A 20020-nucleotide genomic window follows, 5' to 3' on the forward strand; every position below is an offset into this window, starting at 1 on the left:
GATCAGCGTGTGTCTTTTTTTTTTTGCTTTGGGTAGAGTGAAGAGGGCTTAGAACATGTCAGGTTTTTATTTCTGCCTGTGCCTCTTTCTGTTGGGGAGATTCACTCTCAATTTGTCTTGTTTACCATTCTTATTGAAAGAGAAAATACGAGAGTCACATATTTTGAGCTGTCCCCAGAACAGTAATAGAGAGGAAATCTTCCAGTGGGGACACTAGTTCTGGTGGCCCTGGTGATGACCAGGAATTTCCTCGCTTTCTGTTCTAGCTACGTGACAGGAAATGTATTAAAATCTCCCCGATGGCAAAAAAATAAAAAATACTCCATCAAAAATGAAAAACAAAAAGTTTTATCTTTTTAGTTCTACCTCAAGTTTGCTACACTTGTTGAGAAAGCTGGTTTGATATTTTTTGCTGTGGTGTGTATGAAGTTTTTAAACTGACATTGAGAGTGAGCATGCTACCTCTCCTGATCAAATCACCTAAAAAGTCTTCATCTTGATCAGAGATTCCCCCAACCTATGTCTTAGTTGCCACCAAGAGCTTCCAGCTGCCTCTGCTGCTTGTGGCAGCTTCTCTGGGTATCTCTATATTCCTCTCCTGTTGGGGCAGTTGCAGTATTGTACACTTAATATATGCATTCAAAGGCTTTCTCCTGTATATCATTTTCTTGGGTTGCTTTTGAATATTAACAAATGTTTTTTTTTTTGTGTTTTTAGTTAAATTTTTTTTGTTTTCATTGTTTGTTGTGGTGGTCAGTTTGTCTAAATTGTCTCACGTAGTGAAACTCTGGTTTAGAATTGGTAACTACACAAAAAACAGTATACAAATACTATGTTTACATTTATGCATCATACCCTTAAGGTGCTGGAACATTTTGTGTGAAGTATGGCAGCTGTCATGCAATTACATACAATCATATTTGACATTGGATTTTCTTTATAGGAGATGGTAATTCAGAGGTAACCTACTTATTGCTAAATTACCAGTTCTTTTATTTAAAAAAATTTGACCTGAAGTATCTGTCTTGCTGCAGCAGCACACACCAGCGAGGAGACAGTAACATTTCGTCGTGAGCGCAGCACATTTAGGCGCCAGGCTGTACGGCGCAGGCACAATGCAGGGAGTAACCCCACTCCTCCCGCTTCACTCATCGGATCACCCCTCAGGTACGGTATTTCAAGCTCCACCGTACTGCATGCTGCAGGCTTCTAATCTTCCCCTAAGCTTGCTCCAGTCACCCTTAATTCCCTTTGTGCTAACAAGTACAACCTTCTCTTTTCTGTTGGCTGTCTGTGCATGACACTTTAAGCATGTGATCCGCATGGATCTGCTGTGCAGCTGTTTACTCTCTCATAAGGTTGTTGTCCCAAAGTAAAGCTTTAAAGCTGAACTCCAGGCACAAAAAAGCACAAAATTCAAGCATTGATGTATGAATTAAAATATCATTACATTTATATTTAAATGCTTCTGCCCCAACCCCCTGAATTTGCCTTAATATCTCTGACTGGGAGAGGCACCAATGAGAGCCATTCAGGCTTTGCTATCATGATGTGATGGAGAGCAAAGTGAAGCAAAAGGATAACCTTGTTAGTCTGATGCTGTTTTTTCACTGTTCTATCACTGGCTGAGGTCAGAGAGGTGATCTAGCAAGTATTGCTATTAGTATTTATCTTTAAAACGAAATGTTCTTCCCTATGTGGAAGCAGAACTAATGGTTTTTACTTTACCAGTTTAACCGCTGCATAGAAGTTGGGTCACCAACCTGGCTTGGCTGCCTATGCAAATCTCAGGACTAGATGGACAGAATTACAATTTCTATGGTTAGTAAAATTGTTCCCATATTTGTATTTCAGCAGTGTATTTAGCTGCCCGGAGTTCATCTTTAACCTTATATTCCTACATGACACTCAGTTGACACAAGTGTAGATTTTGTCACAATACAATCAACAATTAGAGAACCTCTTTATTTAAGTGTTTTAAGAAATTGTACACATCCTTCGAATATACATTAAAGTGGTTGTAAAGGTACCTTTTTTTTTTATCTTTACCTTAATGTATCCTCTGCCCAAGCTCTGCACTTGGAAGAGATGAGACGCCCAGAGCGCTAGTGGGGGACCTCAGAAAGAGCATTGGAGCTGCTCTGTGCAAAACCATTGCACAGGGCAGGTAAATAAAAACAAGCTCTACATTCACTTTAATGTTCTAAAAATAGTGATTATTATTCAGCTTTTTGCGTTTGCAAAATCTTGTGCGATTTGTGATGCTACCTTTTTGTATTCTTTGCAGGTTTATAAATGGACAAATATCAGCAGTGTTATGAATTTTCATGGCTAGGAAAATATTGTGGCCACGAGCAGTTGAAAGGGATGTACTAAACTGATAAAGTTGGTACTATTACAGCATTTAGGCAAAACTAATATGAGACTACTCACTCAAAAAAGAAAATGAAGGCAGTTCTGGAAAAAAATAAATCTTTTAAATGTTAAGGCCCCTTTTACACAGATGGACCAGTCGGGTCCACCTGTTTGTTTTTCAGGTGGACCTGATTGGACCATCTATTGTTCTCTCTATAGAGCTGCAGAACATGTGTCGACTTCCAGTCTAATTGTGTAGGTGGATCTGCTGGCGCACTCCACCAGTGGGAAAGGGACCTAATGCCGCGTACACACGATCAGTTAAACCAATGAGAATGGTCTGATGGACCGCATTCATTGGTCAAAACCGATCGTGTGTGAGCCCCATTGGTTATTTATTCATAGGTTAAAAAAAAACAATCTTGTTTTAAATTTAACCAATGGATTCCTAACCGATGGGGAAAAAACGATCGTTTAGTAGGCACAACCATCGGTTAAAAATCCACGCATGGTCAGAATCAAGTCGACGCATGCTTGGAAGCATTGAACTTCATTTTTTTCAGCACGTCGTTGTTTTACATCACCGCGTTCTGACACGATAGATTTTTTTAACTGAAGGTGTGTAGACGCGACGGACCATCAGTCAGCTTCATCGGTTAACCGATGAAAACGGTCCATCGGTCCGTTCTCATCGGATGGACCGATTGTGTGTACGCGGCATTAGACCAATTTAGAGCTTTTGTACTAAAAACAGATTTGTTTTCCCAGTGCAAGTTTTGTGAGTGATCATTGTCCTTTGTGAACTTCCACTGCATGTCATGAAAACGCTTTCAGATTGCGGTGTACAGGTGTTGACGGCACACAGAGACTGCAGTAACATCTATTTAATTTCCGAATACACATTTGAGAGCACCATCCTTATCTGCTTGCTCCAACTACCAGATATGAGCACACAGGTTGTCGTAATTGGTTGTACACAGACAAAAGCTGCAGAGCTCAGAGGACCGCCACCAAAGCAAATGGCTATGTGGTTTCTATACTCTTCTAGTGAAATGTTTCAATGATGCAGCCCTCCTCAAATGGGTACTTCCAAGACATAACTTTATAAAAGAACACAGGTGGGCACAAATGCCTAGTGCATTACCCAAGATTTATTCAAACAATATGCTAAATGAAGACTCCCAAAGGAACAAAGTTACAAGCATACTGATACGCTGCAGTGTTGGCGAGCTGATTCATTTTGGTGGAAACACCCCTCCCCCTTGGCAGTTGCCTTCCCCCCCAAAACGCTTAATTTTGCCGACACTGCAGTGTACCAGTCAAGATCTTATTTAATGGTCGGAAAGCAGTTTGCCATCTTCATCATCTTTCTTTCTTTATAACTGGCAACCCAGCTCATACATTTAAATGCAGTCATATTTGGAGCATCAAATTTACGAGATTGATCTGCCAAGGCATATTCCTACTGGTGCTTTCCATTTTGCCAACTTTTTCTCAAATGCCAGGCATTCTGGAATATGTTGGTGCTGGTCTGCCCCTCACCCCTCTAATTTCCCATTACACTATAGCTTTGATGGTGTACTACCTCGCTGTGTAAGCGTCGGCATTATCAGGAAGTCCTGATCAGAGCGACTTGCGCTTCTGGAAAAGCAGGAGATGCAAAGAGCTGATTTGGGTACCTTCTGGGTGCGGGTTCTTCAGACCTGTCGGCACCTTTTTTTTGTGTTCCTAAATGTACTGCTTCTTTAAAGGATAGGTTAGGAAAAACGGGCTATTACATGATTGGCTTTATAACAGAGTTTATTTTCAACACTCCTTGCCCCTCACTCCTGTTAGCACTACCTCTGCTGTAAACTACAAAATGGATTATATGACCCCTTTTAAGGATTAAATAGTAAACTTGTGCTGCAAGTGTTGATTTTTGTCAGCTACTACAGTTATTTCTTTTTTAGTTCTGGGTATGACAGATGGGAATGTCACTGGTATTTTCTGTGGTAGGTTTTTTATTATCATAGAGATAACCTCATTTGTAGATCTGTTTTGTTGGCTTATATCTCTAATGGGATATTTTAACTAGCAAGCCTCACAAATTTGATAAAATGTTCATAGATGACATAAACATTCCTTTTCTAGAGGCTTGTTACTCATGGATTTTAATGTCTTCCCAATAACTGTTTTTGTTGTAGCCTTCAAGATGGTCATCAAGGCCAGCAGTCATCAACCCTGGTCAAAGTCCAGTCCCATCCCCCTTCCCAGGCTGCTGTGCTCAGCGCTAGCGCCTCCTTGCTGGTGAGAAATGGGAGTGTCCACTTAGAGGCTTCACATGACAATGCATCTGCCGTAGGCAATGGCAGTTTGCACGATGAACTTGGTATGCAGGCCTTATGTAACCTTGGTGACATGGAAGTTTTAATGCAACACATTTTGGGTAATAATGCAGTTCACTTATTCTTTTTCATTCCAGACCCTTCCTGTGTGAATGTGGAAATAACTGATAACCTTTTAACTGAACATTTTTTCCTTTTTAGTTTGATTCTCTTTCCAGACAGCTCAATGGTGTTAACATCAGAACATGCTTTCATTACTGCTAACATATACTTTTGTCATTTACTCATATGTGACTGAAGCACAACCTTTCAGATTTATTTTAACTTTATCCTCCTATAGGTTTTTTTTTTTTTAAATGCAAGTTATTACTTTCCTCTAATTATTTTAGGTCAAGCTGCTCATTATTTTGGAAAAAAAATGCCAGTCACTTAGTATTGTGTATTTGACAATTTTATTACTTACATGTTTGTTTTCAGTAGCAAATGATGTCATGCAGTGCTCAAATTTGTGATTATGCAAATAGTTTGAGTACATGATTGTTGCCTTTAGATTTAGTTTGACACATTTTAATAAATTATACCTGTTTTTTTTTATTTTATGTGATAAATTATATGTTGGTGCCATATAAATCTAGGGTTTTTTTTTTTTTTGCTTTAATTATCTTAATTTAATTTTGATCCTTTTAAAGTATTTGCATGTCCTGTGTGGCAAAATACATGCATCTTGGCAGGCATTTGGATAAACAAGTACATGTAGGTTTTACTGTACTCACTATTGTAAATTAACCATCATGCTAACCAAGGTATCCATATTGCACTTGATCAACTACATCCTCCTTTGAATTTTCCAGTTGTCAATGTGAAATGGAATAACTACTTTCTCTTTACTACAAGGGTTTTCAGAGAATTTGTAAAAATAGGATGAAATGTATGTATGTGTGTACTAAAAGAAAATGGATACATCCAGATTGCCAAAGACAGATTGCCAGACTTCCTAAATAATAATGCTGACATTTAACATATGTATTGGGGCCAGTAGAAGAGCTTCTCAAATATCCAGATGCCCTAGATTGATTTCAAAACCTCTACTTAATATTTCTTTAGCCTGTGTGTGTGTATGTATATATGTATGTATGTATGTATGTATGTATGTATGTATGTATGTATGTATGTATGTATGTATGTATGTATGTGTATATATATATATATATATATATATATATATATATCCCCCCCCCCCAAAACCAGTAGAGAGACACTCGGGTCTTGCAGAGGAGGAAGTGATGAGTAAGTCTTGAGAAAGATGGACTGAGCTTCATCAAAACGCTGCTCTTTTGATCTCCTCTACAAGACCCATAAGTGCCTCTGTACTAGTTATGGATTTGTGGGGATTTTATGTGCTCTTCATCTGTTCACACACCCCATGCAAAAACCTGATCTTCTGGCTTCCCAAAATATGAACCCTTTATCTGTATTGTGAGGATCAAGGCCATAAACAGTAGAACTAAATCTTTTACCTAGAGATCTAACCCCATTAGATAGACTTTGGTAACCAAGAAACAAGATTTAGAATTGGCCAAACTTGTAACACCCTCCCTGCTTTCATCTTTCCTGATTTTGAGTAACTACAATGATAGAGGCCTCTTATCCTGTGTGTAAGAATGTTTCTTTATATAGTGAATAAATGTCAACACAAGTAAACCTGTACTTTTTTCCAATTTCCTTCATAGTTTGTTTTTATAATTTTGTACCTATCATAGGTCAAGTCTGCTGACAAAAATGAAATTTCAGATTGTTGATTAATTGGGGAAAAAATAATACGTACCTTTTTATTGTTTTGAAATTTTATGTTTTTGACTCCACTGCAATTAAGCATTTGGCACGACTGACAATGGTGCACAAAGTGTCTAGTGAGTGATGCCCTCGTAATCGGTGACCTTGTAAATTTACTCTTTGGTAGCGAAACATTGGTCTTGCAGTTATAGGAATAACCAGCAGGTGATTTCGTACTTGTGCATATACCTCAAATTTCAGTTGTAGGTGGGCTTGGCCTTTTATAGGTTTAGCTTGATCTTTCTTCCCTTTTGGAAAATTGTTCATCTTGGTTTGTTGAATCAATATTCTACAAAATGATTGTAGTCTTGTACTTGTGTAATTGTATTTTAAAAAAATAGATTTATTAGAATATACCTATATTGTTACACAGTCAGTATGTGTTCCCTGGAAACCATTAGAGGCATATAGGCCATAGGGTGAGCTAGGAAAAAGTGTCTAGAAAATGATTTTCCTTCCCACACTTGGGCACTACTCTTTAAATGCATTTTTGCATAGACAACACCCCTATGGACGCCACAAAACATCCTGCAGTTTTTTGTCATGATCCATAAATGTATGTAATTGTGAACCAACAAATCGAAAATCTTGTGGTACTGGTTTTGCTTATAACTTTCTTACTATTCATTTAAGAAACAAAAATATTTCTCAAACTGACATTTACACATGTGCGTAACATTTGAAGACCGTTATTGGTGCATTGGTATACTCAAGAGTGAATGTAGACCATGAAATATGGCAAAGTTGTAGAAAATAGGCTTTAACTTCACAGATTTTCACCAAGCAAAATTAAATATACACAATTGTAAATGTATCAAAACTGAGATGTTGTAGTAATGAAGATTTTAAGTAGGTACTGTGTAATTTAAAAGTAAAAAACGGCCACAAGTTGACTGAAATGACTCAAAATGCACAATATGTACTCGCAACTGCAGTGGACTACCTGCAACACATTTTCAGGGGCAGGATTTCCAGGTTAAAACTACTGCCCAGGTTTGTAAATGCAGTCCGCTATTACTTTCTCGTAAGCAACAGAAAATGCTTTCTTTTGCATTTGCCATAAAAGGCTCTTGTAGAGTCACAACCTGAGAATGTATGGATCTCAATAAGTACCAAGAGCTGATGACACGTTAGCCAAGTCAATGATCCTTCTTTTGTTGCCAACCCCTGTGAAAAAATCTTGCTAAAGACTTAAAGCAATCACTGCCAAATCTGTATCAAGGCTCTTGATGACTACAGTTTGATGCTTCTGTGCAGCATGTTTTGCATGAAAAAAAAAACACCCTGGTGTCACATTCTTCATGATCACATGTCAGATCTTCAACTTCACTAAGGCCTCATTCACACGCTCCCATCGGCTCAGCAGGAGATCAGTCCGCAGATCTCCGCTGATGACAAACTCCTCTCAGCTCACTGAGCGGGGAGGGGCTTGGCGGGCACCGCTGTGTCCTATGGAGCGATCTGATGAAAACGGACAGCATGTCAGTTTTCATCAGATCTTACCCGATCCGATCCGCATGGACGGATGGGGACGTAGCCCCCATACGTCTGTTTTTAGCAGGTCGGATGTCAGCGGACATGTCTACGCTGACATCCGACGCTCCATAGCAATGCAAGGAGCGGCCGTTCAGGTCCGTGACAGACGGACCTGAACGGCCCAGTGTGAATGAGGCCTAAGTTTGTAAACCCTCCATTTAGTCGCAAAGGTTTTCTGGCCTTTAACACTGCGCTCACTATGGCAAGAAGGATGTGTGCGTGGCAAATTGACCATTTCCAGCCAGTATGCAGCTAAATGCCTAGCATAATTTACACGATTGTGTGCAAAAAAACATGGCATCAAGCGCACTGTTGACAGGTGACGCTGCCAGTCCGATTCTCGTGTTGCTCTCGCAAACAAAAGGAGTATCTGTACCATGTCAATATATGAACTCCAAGTCAAATGTTGGGTTTTCTGCACTTTTCACAAAGTCTACATATTTGGAACACATTTTGTCAAATGTATCATTTGCATACAAAACATCAATTGTTCTGTCCTGGAATGCACAAGTGATCTAATTTAACCATACATTCCTCTTTCCTCTGGTGGCAGAGAGTCTAAGAAGGTGAGAAGCCTGATGCAGGGCTCAAAATTTCAAGTCCTGAGCTACTAGCCAGGCCTTAATAGTTACTCGCCGCCAGTTGCCCCACCCAACCCCGCCCTTTGTAAATTATCATATTTTATTCAGATCATACATGGTATGCAGGGTCTTATAATGTAAATTGGACCCTGGGCAAACATTTCCGTGTCCACTGTAGAAACGCTACCAGAGAGGGTCAGAAAAACTGCCGACATACTACAGGAGATGACCAGAGAGACTGCAGACATGACAGGGAGAGGGTCAGAGAGACTGCAGGCATGACAGAGAGAGGGTCAGAGAGACTGCAGGCATGACAGAGAGAGGGTCAGAGAGACTGCAGGCATGACAGAGAGAGGGTCAGAGAGACTGCAGGCATGACAGGGAGAGGGTCAGAGAGACTGCAGGCATGGTACAGGTACTGAGGATGGTGTGGTGATGAATGTCCCCCCCCCCTCCCTCCACATTTCTGTAGAGGGGGAGCTGTTGCAGCTCAGTGTACACAGCTCTAGGACCTGGGAGAGCATGTCCTCCTCCCTCTACACTTGTTCAGTGTGATCCCTGACCCCTCCCCCTGCTCTGAGTGCCGACTCCTCTGCTCACTCAAATCATCAGCAGTGTCCAGATAGCACACAGGTCCCCTCATACTCACAGCCAGTCATCTCGGAAGTGTCAGACAGCAAGTCCTTTCCTGTTCCCTTTCGTTGTCAGCAGGTCGGAAGTCGGGAAGGAGGAAGTTACATCTTCCTCCTCTGAATGCCAGTCCTCTAAGCACCTGATTGGTTGTTAGGACGCTAGCAACCAATAATTTTAACAGGCGGGAATTGGGAGACAACAGAAGAAAGCCACTTGATTGGGCACCTTTTTCTGCTACTCGCAACCACTTAATTTGTACTCGCCAAATGCTAGCAGGCGAGTACAAATTTTGAGGGCTGCTGATGCATTGCAGACTCGCATACAGAAGTTTGTGTGCCCTTATGCTGCGGTTGTTATGATGACCATTAATGAATCCTGGGACAAAAACGTCATACTCGATGAGTATTTTTTGCAGTCCTGCATCTCCAAACCTTTTTCCTAAAATGCCCAGATCGGACATGCATGTGTGAAATTCACCTAGTTTAATTGTTACAGGGCTGTGCATCGTTTGGTTTGCCAGAACTATTTATGCCTCTGAAAAGTTATGCCATTTACCAACACTTTTTAAAAGGGGCATACTACCAAGCCGACATAATAAAAAATTCTCTAAAAGGTGCAATGTGTGTCCCGTCACTCATTGGCAATGGATGGCATTTCGAGGATGGGAAGTTAACAGTGACCTGGATAATTAGGAATTCTGCCCCTGAAAGTGTGTTGCAGGTAGTCCACTGCAGTTGCAAGCAAGGCAAATGTGAGACTGGAAGATGTTCCGGTATGTCTGCAAAACTCTTCTACTGATTTAGGTTGGTGCAAATGTTTCCCAAGAAAAAAAGAGCCATGTTGGACGATATCTGATAGTTATAGGGATGAAACTGATGAGTGAAGACACTTTTTCATACTTGAGGGTGTTTTTTGAGCTGTAATCTATTGCAGAATTGACCATTTTTGGCATTGAGGCGGGATGGGGTTGCATTTTGAGTCATTTCAGCCAACTTGTGGCAACGTGTGCTGCTTTTTTTACTTCGATTATACAGTATATAAAAAAAAAAACTGTTGCACGAAGTATAACAAAAAACGGTGAGTCTGAGTCACCAAAGTGACATAAATGTGAACAGGTGTTTTGCTTATTGCACCTAAGAATCTATCTTTTAGAGGAGATGCTAATTGACAATATAATGTCTTTGTCAATAATAGATATGCCCCATTGGGAGGAGAAGAGTATGATTTATATTCAAATTCAAGCCGTAAACAATTTCGAGAGGCCACAAACTGAAGCATGGGGGTAATGAGTATTATCACAAAGGTCCTGACCCCCAGAAATATGGTGATCAGTATCACCATAATATTCATAAATCTCCACCAAGGGGCCCGGGAGCCCAAAGATATGGGAACCATTCTCATCCTAATCCACCAGGAAGATCCAATAACCATTCCTTTTTACTTGGGGTATAGGCCCTAGGTTTCCACGGTCTGGACAGTTTAATTATGGGTGTTTTCCCCAGCAGGGACAAGACTACAGGGGAATGGGACGTCATAGAGAGGGATCAGAGGGGGCAGGAGATTACAAGCAAAAAAGAAAAAGTGAGAGACTGGTAGGGGTAGGTCTATTTACAATTTAAGTACTCAAGTCCTCACAGAAGAAGAAAATGCCATATTGGACAAAGGTCTGAAGTTTGCCCCACCTAAGGGTTTGGACAAATCCCAGACCTTTTATGGCTATACATAAATACATTAGAAAAATCAATATTAAGAGACTTTTTATCTAATCCTGTTTTAAAGAAGGGAGATTGGTGTGATCAGGGGTTCAACCGTCCCATTTCTCCAATGCCTCACTGTTTAAGCCCCCAGGTATAGACACACGCGATGACGTGTGCTGACGTCGTCGTGTGTGTGTGTCTGAGCGGACGGGCGTTCACTGCTATCTTTCACTGCTTTTTATCTACATATCTGTGTAAGTGTATTTTTATTCTTATTAAATGTTATATATCTGATGTACGCTATGGTGAGTTCCCATTTTTTGGGTAACATCTGACTATTATCCACGAACACTGATCGATCGAGCCATACTGGCTATCTGGTGCATACTTCTCTTCAATCGCATTGATCAACTGGTGCCATAAAACCCCCTGGATAAAGACCATGGCTGGGTATATAACCGCAAGCTAATTTAGCTTGCCTTTTGGTAAGCGCACATTTCATATTGGTGTTTGTGCACAACTGGTGGTGGTGGAAGATGAAATAATCACTAGGAAGTACTTTCTGTGCCATATATCCTAAGTGATTCCAGGATTGTTCACCCACATATTCATTTATTTACTTTGGGACAGTTCACTTTTTTTTTTTTTTTTAAATCCTTGATTATCATATTCTCTATGTAGAGTAACTATACACACATTCCTTCACATCTGGACTTGATTTTTGTATTTATCGTTAGAATTATATATATATATTATACATTTTTGGTTAGCGCGGCTGAATACCTTGAAAAGGGATTACCACAGTTTTGCGATCGTAAGGATTTAGTGGTTAGACCTGCGGATAAAGGAGGGGGAATCGTGTTGGAATGTGCTTACCATGAAAGTGATCATATACTAAGTGATTCTGATACAGATGTTCCGTTGAGAAGATACCCTGTTGGACCCAATAAAAGTGAGTTGGAAAAATTGGTGTCCAGAGCTTTTGCCCCGGGAATTTTAAACAAGAAGGAATTTTCTTTTCTTGTTCCTGCCTCTCCAAGGACACCCATTATGTTAAAAGGGGGAATGGGGTTGGGACTTTAAATGAGGCATGTGATAGACACTACCATAGGCCTCCATCCCTGTAAATGGCTCGCTGAGACTGCCATCAATCAAGGAAGCTGGCGGATTCAGACTTGGGATGACGCGCTGCCTCGACTGATGGCAATGATGTCAGCAGAGAGCGGACTTCAGACCGCTCTCTTCTGAAACCGGGTCACAGGAGTGCAAAACGAATTGGACCCAGTGGAGAAGCCCAGCCTAAAAAAGCTCAAGCTGGACTTCTTTTAATTTTGCTTGGTGCCAATCTGAAGTTGAAGCGTATTTTCTACAACTTTGCCATATTTCATGGTCTACATTCACTCTCGAGTATACCAATACCTGTCTCAAATGTTGTACACATGTGTAAATGTCAGTTTGAGAGATATACAGTCCTGATCAAAAGTTTAAAACCACTTGAAAAATGGCAAAAAAAAACATATTTTACATTGTTGGATCTTAACAAGGTTCCTAGTAGAGCTTCAACATGCAACAAGAAGAAAGGAGAGTGAGACAAAACATTTTTTGAGCATTCAATTTAATGAAAACAATGAATAAACTGAAACAGCCTGTTTTTCAGCTGATCAAAAGTTTAGGACCACATGCCTTTAAAAGGCCAAATCTGTGCAAAGATGTGGATTCATTGTCATTTTCTGTCAGGTAGTCACACGTTGTGATGGCAAAGACAAAAAATCTCTCCCTTTTTTGAACGTGGTCGTGTTGCTGAAACTGCATAAGCAGGGTTTCTCATCAAGACACTTGAGATCCTCGACCCAAATTAAGGCCCTTACTGGTGCTGACTGCAGCCCCATAACCATCAGACGGCATCTGAGACTGAAGGGCTTTAAAAACAAAAAACGTCTACAAAAACCGTCTCCTTGAACGACACAGAACTGCTCGTTTGGACTTTACAAGAGAGCACCAAACATGGGACATTCGAAGGTGGAAGAAAGTTTTCTTCTCTGATGAGAAAAAATGTAACCTTGATGGTCCTGATGGTTTCCAACGTCACTGGCATGACGAGCAGATCCCACCTGAGATGTTTTCTACGTGCCACAGTGGAGGGGACGTCATAATGGTCTGAGGTGCTTTTTCCTTCAGTGGAACAATGGAGCTTCAGGAAGTGCAGGGGCGTCAAACGGCCACTGGCTATGTCCAGATGTTGCAGAGAGCATTCCTCATGACTGAGGGCCCTCATCTGTGTGGTAACGACTGGGTTTTTCAACAGGACAACGCTACAGTACACAATGCCCGCAGGACAAGGGACTTCTTCCAGGAGAATAACATCACTCTTTTGGTCCATACGGTGTGTTCCCCTGATCTAAATCCAATTGAGAACCTTTGGGGATGGATGGCAAGGGAAGTTTACAAAAATGGACAACAGTTACAGACCGTAGATGGCCTTTGTGCGGCTGTCTTCACCACTTGGAGAAATGTTCCCACTCACCTCATGGAAACGCTTGCCTCAAGCATGCCAAAACACATTTTTGAAGTGATCAACAATATTGGCGGAGCTACTCATTACTGAGTTCATGTTTGAAAGTTGAATTTCAGTTTTTTTTGGGGGGGGGGGGGGGTGTTTAGTTTTAGTTTTATGTTTTTTGTTTTTTTTTTGTTTTTTTTTGGAGGTGTGGTCCTAAACTTTTGATCAGCTGAAAAACCGCATGTTTCAGTTTGTTGTTTTCATTAAATTGAATGCTCAAAAAAAGTTTTGTCTCACTCATTTCTTCTTGTTGCATTTTGAAGCTCTACTTGGAACCTTGTTAAGATCCAACAATGTAAAATATGATATTTTGCCATTTTTCAAGTGGTCTTAAACTTTTGATCACGACTGTATTTTGTGTTGCTAAAATTAAAAGTAATAAAGTTACAAGCAAAACCAGCACCATAAGATTTTTGGTTCACAATTACATACATTTTATGGATCGTGACAAAAAACTGCAGGATATTTTGTGGAGTCCATAGTGTTGTAGTCTATGCAAAAATGCATTTTCGAAAGAGTAGTGCCCAGGTGTGGGAATGAACATTTTTTTTTTTTTTTTTTTTTCCCCTAGTTCACCTTCTGGTCTAATATACAGTGGCTATTCACACCTTGGTAATGGTGTTCATTCTTATTGATTGTAGGTCAAGCCTGGGATAGTTAAATCCTTGTAAGATAAGCTGGCAGCGGTATTGGCCAGCTTGTACTTGCATTATTCCTTCTCCCTATTTTACAAGTGACAGGATTACAATGTGCTTGATTGAATTTCAGTTCTGTTGGGTAGCCATGTATCGGTTTGAACTGTAGCGCTCAAGGTTTCATTTACTGTTCCTGTGTTGTATTTTAGTTAAGACATGATTATTGCAATGGGTAATGGCTGTGCTGTTCCATAAAAAAAAAAAACATGTAGTAAACCAAGGAGAATGCCCTCACTGACTCACAAATGTTATGTCAGAAATGTCTTGCTGGAGCCATTTCTAGAATTTTAAAAACTAGTGTAGACCACACTCAAAACAGCAAGTGCCGTTGACGGTGAATTTAAAATCTTTCATTTTTATTTTATTTTTCAAGGTTGCCTTGTTCATAGTTTGGTGTTTTAAAGCATGTAATAATTGTTTAATCAGTTTTTTTTCCCTATACCCACTACAGGTAAATTTACCCCATCTCTGTATGAAACTGGTGGCTGTGACATGTCATTAGTGAACTTTGAACCCGCTGCAAGGAGAACATCTAATAACCTCTGGTTGGTGCATTAGTGAATTTAAGCATTAGATTTTAATACGTTCCAGGCAATTTTTACTTTAGTTCAACCGGTCACTTTATATTAAGAATGACTTAAAGCGGTTGTATACCCTTAAAAAAAAAAAAAAAACATGCAAGGCAAAGGCATAATGAGCTAGTATGACTAGCATACTAGCTGATTATCAATTACTTACCTTAGATCGAAGCCCCTGCAGTGGTCCTCGGACACGTCCTCCGTGATACCTGGAATGACTTCCAGGTATCGCCGCTCCAGCGCTGAGACTGGCCGGAGCGGCGATGACGTCACTATCGCGCATGGGCGCGGAATGGAACGATCCCCGCGCATGTGCACATTTCCGGCACTTTCTGGCAGGCTCCCGTTCAGTGCGCCTGCGCCGTTGCGCGCTGTCGACTTCGGCGCCTGCTTTTCTGCAAATATCTCCTTAACCATGTAGGTTAAGGAGATATTGCAAGCACCTACAGGTAAGCCTTAATGTAGGCTTACCTGTAGGTGCAAGTATACTCTGAGGGTATGCAAACACTTCAAGCAAGCTTCGCAATATATAATTTGGAATGCATATGGAAGTTACCTGCCAAAGGATTTGCATTTCCTGAGATTTGCACAGCCATCTCAGTGACTGGATTTTTCTCTGCTGTAGTTGGGCAGCAGTTAGGTCACATTCCAGCCTCCAGGTTGTAATTGGAACGTAAAAGCGCAGCTGCAGACTAATGTCATCGTATATCTGCTCTATCCTAATGTCAGAATGTGCCTTGTAAGAACATGTGAATATAGCACCCCTGATTGTTCACAAGTGCTGTTGTACCCTTCCCTTTTCCAGTCTTAATGCTGCTATACAGGGGTTACAAGAGGCTGAAATCAAGTTAAATTCAGGTGTTTATACTAATTCCATTTAAAGTACATGTAGTCATTTGTAATACATTTATAACTGCATTTATTTTTTTCTGCCTGGACTTGAGCTTTAGGCCCGGGTTCCCACTAGCTGCAGGTGTGGTTCGCAGCAGGGGGTCTGATGCGTCCCTGTTGTCCGTTTCAGGAACAAATCAGGTCAGAATTTTTGCCTGAATTCAGACCTGTAACGGAGCCAAATACGCACAGGTCCCTTTCCTAATGTGGACTTCGGCCATCCCGGAGGTGTGTGAAGTGGCTCCATTGAGAGCCGGTCACACTTTCCTGTTGTATGAATTGGATACGGGGAAAATCAACATCCAGTGCGCATAAGTGTGAACCCAGCCTCAAACACAATGAGGGACATTTATTAATCATGTTTAGCAGGAATAATTGGGGAAGAGGTTGGGGGAATGGGGTGCTGGAACATGCTAATTGTTAACCCCTACTGGTGTGACATGTTCTTTAAGTGAACTTCTCCTTTTAATAGAGTTCCCTCTCTTGTCACAATTAAGATACTGTATTGCCGAAGGGGGCACTATTCTGTAATAGTTATGTATAGAGATTAAACCATTTTAATTTATATATGTTTTTTAATTTACAGTGACACGGATTCCCATGTTTCAAGCTCTACCTCAGTTAGATTCTACCCACATGATCTGGTAAGATTCTTTTAAAATACATTTTTTTACCTTTTTATTGTCATTACTTCTCATTTCATGATGTATGAAAAAACTTTTTTGAACACTGGTCATCTTTTACAGACATGCAGGTACATTATACCTCTATTGATAAGAACCATGCTAATTATTTCAGCTTTGATTCTGTGGAGAAACTGGAAAACATTCACTTTTGTTCAGTGATTTGGTTTAAACCTGAAATTTGCAAAAAAAAAAAAAAATTCTCTGTAAATCTTTAAGCATATTGCCTATTGTGGAGTATATTCCACATCATGCAGGCAACTAAATCCTATAGAAATCTTTTGTGCAGGGATGCCCCTTCCTCTTCCAGCGCTGTAGGGATTAATGGCTTCAAACTCTGGGCTGAGCTGCTGCGAAACTACTGTTTGGGAACTCTTTTAAACTCTTTAAAATTCTTTAAAGCTGAACTGCAAGGATTCAGACACTTTGTAAAATGTGCTGTATTACCGGTGTTAGGTTCAAGGAGGTGCATGCCTTATCTCTTTAATTTTCAGTTCAATTTTTTACTGAGCAGCAGTAGTACAGTAATGGCTATACTTTTGGTGCTGGACCTTCTGGTCTCGGCTCCTTTAGCTGCAGAGTCACATGCAACCACTGTGCCCACCCCTCTTACTGCCCAATTGAGCACGTTGTATTATGTGAACCCATTCACAGGGCACAATGCCTAATGCGAATGAACAGCTGGCAGGCATGCTGTGTGTGAGAAGGCAGCATGTCTTCTCTCAGAGCACCAGAAGTATAGGAATAGCTTTGCTGCCAGCACTCTGTCAGCTGTAAAAAATACATAAATACAGGGCATGCTGTACATAAGATGAGCATACAATGTAAATGGACTCTATCGGCCACAGACACTGCTCATGGCCAACATGTAAATATCAACAAAGCAGGCACCGTTATTACATCAGAATTGTAGATGTTTTAAATGTCGGCCCTGAATCAGTCTGTGTCCTACCAACCAAGATGACCTTCAGCACATTGCAGCTCACAGGAAGTGACCTGAACGCATTTCTAGCAAGATCAACCAGTTTTTTCTATACTTGCTGAAAATGTTCTTCGCAAATTAAATTATGCAGCAACTACATCGAATGACTATAAGTTGTAATATACTTCAATTTTGTTCTTTGATCTAGATTTTTTTAAAGCGGAATTTTACTCATAACTTGATGGAATTTTTTTTTAGCAAGGAATATGCATGCCACATTAACCACTTAACCCCCGGACCATATCGCTGGTCAAAGACCTGAGTACTTTTTGCGATTCGGCACTGCGTCGCTTTAACTGACAATTGCACGGTCGTGCGACGTGGCTCCCAAACAAAATTGCCGTCCTTTTTCCCCCACAAATAGAGCTTTCTTTTGGTGGTATTTGATCACCTCTGCGGTTTTTAGTTTTTGCGCTATAAACAAAAATAGAGCGACAATTTTGAAAAAAAATCATATTTTTTTTACTTTTTGCTGTAATAAATATCCCCCAAAAATATATAAAAAAAACGTTTTTTTTTCCTCAGTTTAGGCCGATACGTATTCTTCTACATATTTTTCGTAAAACAAAATCGCAATAAGCGTTTATTGATTGGTTTGCGCAAAAGTTATAGCGTTTACAAAATAGGGGGTATTTTTATGGCATTTTTATTCAAAAAAAATGTTTTTACTAGTAATGGCGGCGATCAGCGATTTTTTTTTTTCGGTACTGCGACATAATGGCGGACACTTTTGACACATTTTTGGGACCATTGGCATTTTTATAGCGATCAGTGCTATAAAAATGCATTGGATTACTATAAAAATGCCACTGGCAGTGAAGGGGTTAACACTAGGGGGCGGGGAAGGGGTTAAGTATGTCCCTGGGTGTGTTCTTACTGTGGGGGGGGTGGCCTCACTAGGGGAAACACTGATCTTCTGTACATACATTGTATGAACAGAAGATCAGCATTTCCCCCCCTGACAGGACCGGGAGCTGTGTGTTTACACACACAGCTCCCGGTCCCCGCTCTGTAACGAGCGATCGCGTGTGCCCGGCGGCGATCACACGGGCACGCGCTCGGGATTTGGGGGCGCGCCACCTTGTAGCATGCGAGAGAACCGACGTAGTATGACGGGCTCTCGCGCAGGAGAGCCAACCTGCCGCCGTAGAATGACGGCGGCAGGTCGGCAATTAGTTAAAAATTAAACAACTAAAATTAATGCATGCTGTAAATTGCCTACAGCATTGTTCCTGTTTCTTCTGAATGGAGTCGCTGTTTTGTTGAAGCCAAGAGCAGTCCCTGAGAACTCTCCACTCTCCTTAGTCTCAAAAACTGTCACTTTCTGTAATTGAAATGTGTGCCGTGGAGAAAGAAGAGAATATCCAAGAGATAAGATAAGACACGATTCTTGTAAGTTTAAGGCAGGCCATACATTATGCAATTTTCTTTCTTTCAACCACAGGCTGAAGGAAAGAAAATTGCTTGATTCCCCCAGCAACAGAGTCTGTGTTGATGGGGGAGTCCCTCCCACAGCGCTATATACCATGATCACTGCTGACTGCTATAGCCGCCACAGTGATCAGGTTGAAAAAAAAACAGGCTGGTTGTACTGAAGTCGATCCATGGATTGACTTCAGTTCGACCAGCCTCTGCCCATAGACTGATTGAAATTTATCTGGTTCCTGCTGAAACAGCAATATTTGTCCTGTCGCCTCTCCTGCTTTTGTTTTCTCTCTCCATAATCTGCCCTTCCTTGGTTCAGTCTGTTATTCCTGCTGATTCCTTCCTCTTAGCAGCAGCAGTAAATCTTTAGGCTGTCAGCTGATCAGCCTCTAGTGACTCAGATTATTGGCACAGTGTCAAAAATAAGAGCAGCTGAGGCTGTGCAGAGCAGGCTGACACACAGTAGCTATACCTGTAAAAGAAGCCCGCATGAAGTGATCTATTAGGATTTATTTTTCTGATTAAAGTTCTGCTTTAAAGGCACATGTAAAGAATACATTTTGTATAGGGCAGTATTTGCAATTGTTTTGGGTTGATTTATAAAATGTATTGCAATGTATATGGAATGCAAATAATGTGAATGAGGTTAGTTCTGCAAACCAATCCATTTTGGCATGTGATCCTGTGTATAAATTCTTAATTTTTTTTTTTTTTTTTTATCTGCTAATTTTATAATCGTTTTTTAAATATGCTATAGGACTGTTTTTTTTTTAGTTTTTTCGTGGATTGAATTTTTTTCAGGCATCAGTTTGCTATTAGATTTAACACTTTGATGTATTTTATGAATTCTCTATCTCTTCTTCTGAATCTTTGGTAGCTCTCTCTCCCTCAGATTCGATTAAACAGGCTGCTGACCATAGATACAGACTTGTTAGAGCAGCAGGATATTGACCTAAGCCCTGACTTGCAAGATCAGATGCAGCCACAGGAGCAGGCAGCCCACAAAGTGAAACACTACTACCGCCTCTGGATACTGCCCAAGTTGTGGGTTGGTATCAACTTTGACAGGCTTACACTCCTGGCCTTGTTTGACAGGTAAGGAGACTAGGAAATCACCAACCCTATTGTCAGTTTGGTTTCCAAGGAACGGGTACTGTTTTAAATATTTAAAAAGACACAAGATTGGCTCAGTGTTAAAAATGTTTATTTGCATCAATCAAGTGATTTAAAGCTAGGAGTTGCTT

General features: G+C 40.6%; 1 protein-coding gene across 9 annotated transcripts in view; it reads left to right on the plus strand.

Moving 5' to 3' along the window:
- PCNX1 (pecanex 1) overlaps positions 1 to 20020 on the plus strand; it is a 173874-nt gene that overhangs the window by 78609 nt on the left and 75245 nt on the right. For 3 of the 9 annotated variants that reach the window (XM_040333117.1, XM_040333121.1, XM_040333125.1), the window contains 5 exons: positions 1035 to 1167; positions 4542 to 4783; positions 14669 to 14762; positions 16273 to 16330; positions 19654 to 19871. In XM_040333117.1, coding sequence (XP_040189051.1) covers positions 1035 to 1167; positions 4542 to 4783; positions 14669 to 14762; positions 16273 to 16330; positions 19654 to 19871 — 745 coding nt within the window. The remainder of the gene's footprint in view (positions 1 to 1034; positions 1168 to 4541; positions 4784 to 14668; positions 14763 to 16272; positions 16331 to 19653; positions 19872 to 20020) is intronic. The other 6 variants (XM_040333122.1, XM_040333126.1, XM_040333119.1 and 3 more) reach the window with 5 other exon arrangements.

This window comes from Rana temporaria, chromosome 13 (assembly GCF_905171775.1).
Source record: "Rana temporaria chromosome 13, aRanTem1.1, whole genome shotgun sequence".
NCBI lineage: Eukaryota > Metazoa > Chordata > Amphibia > Anura > Ranidae > Rana > Rana temporaria.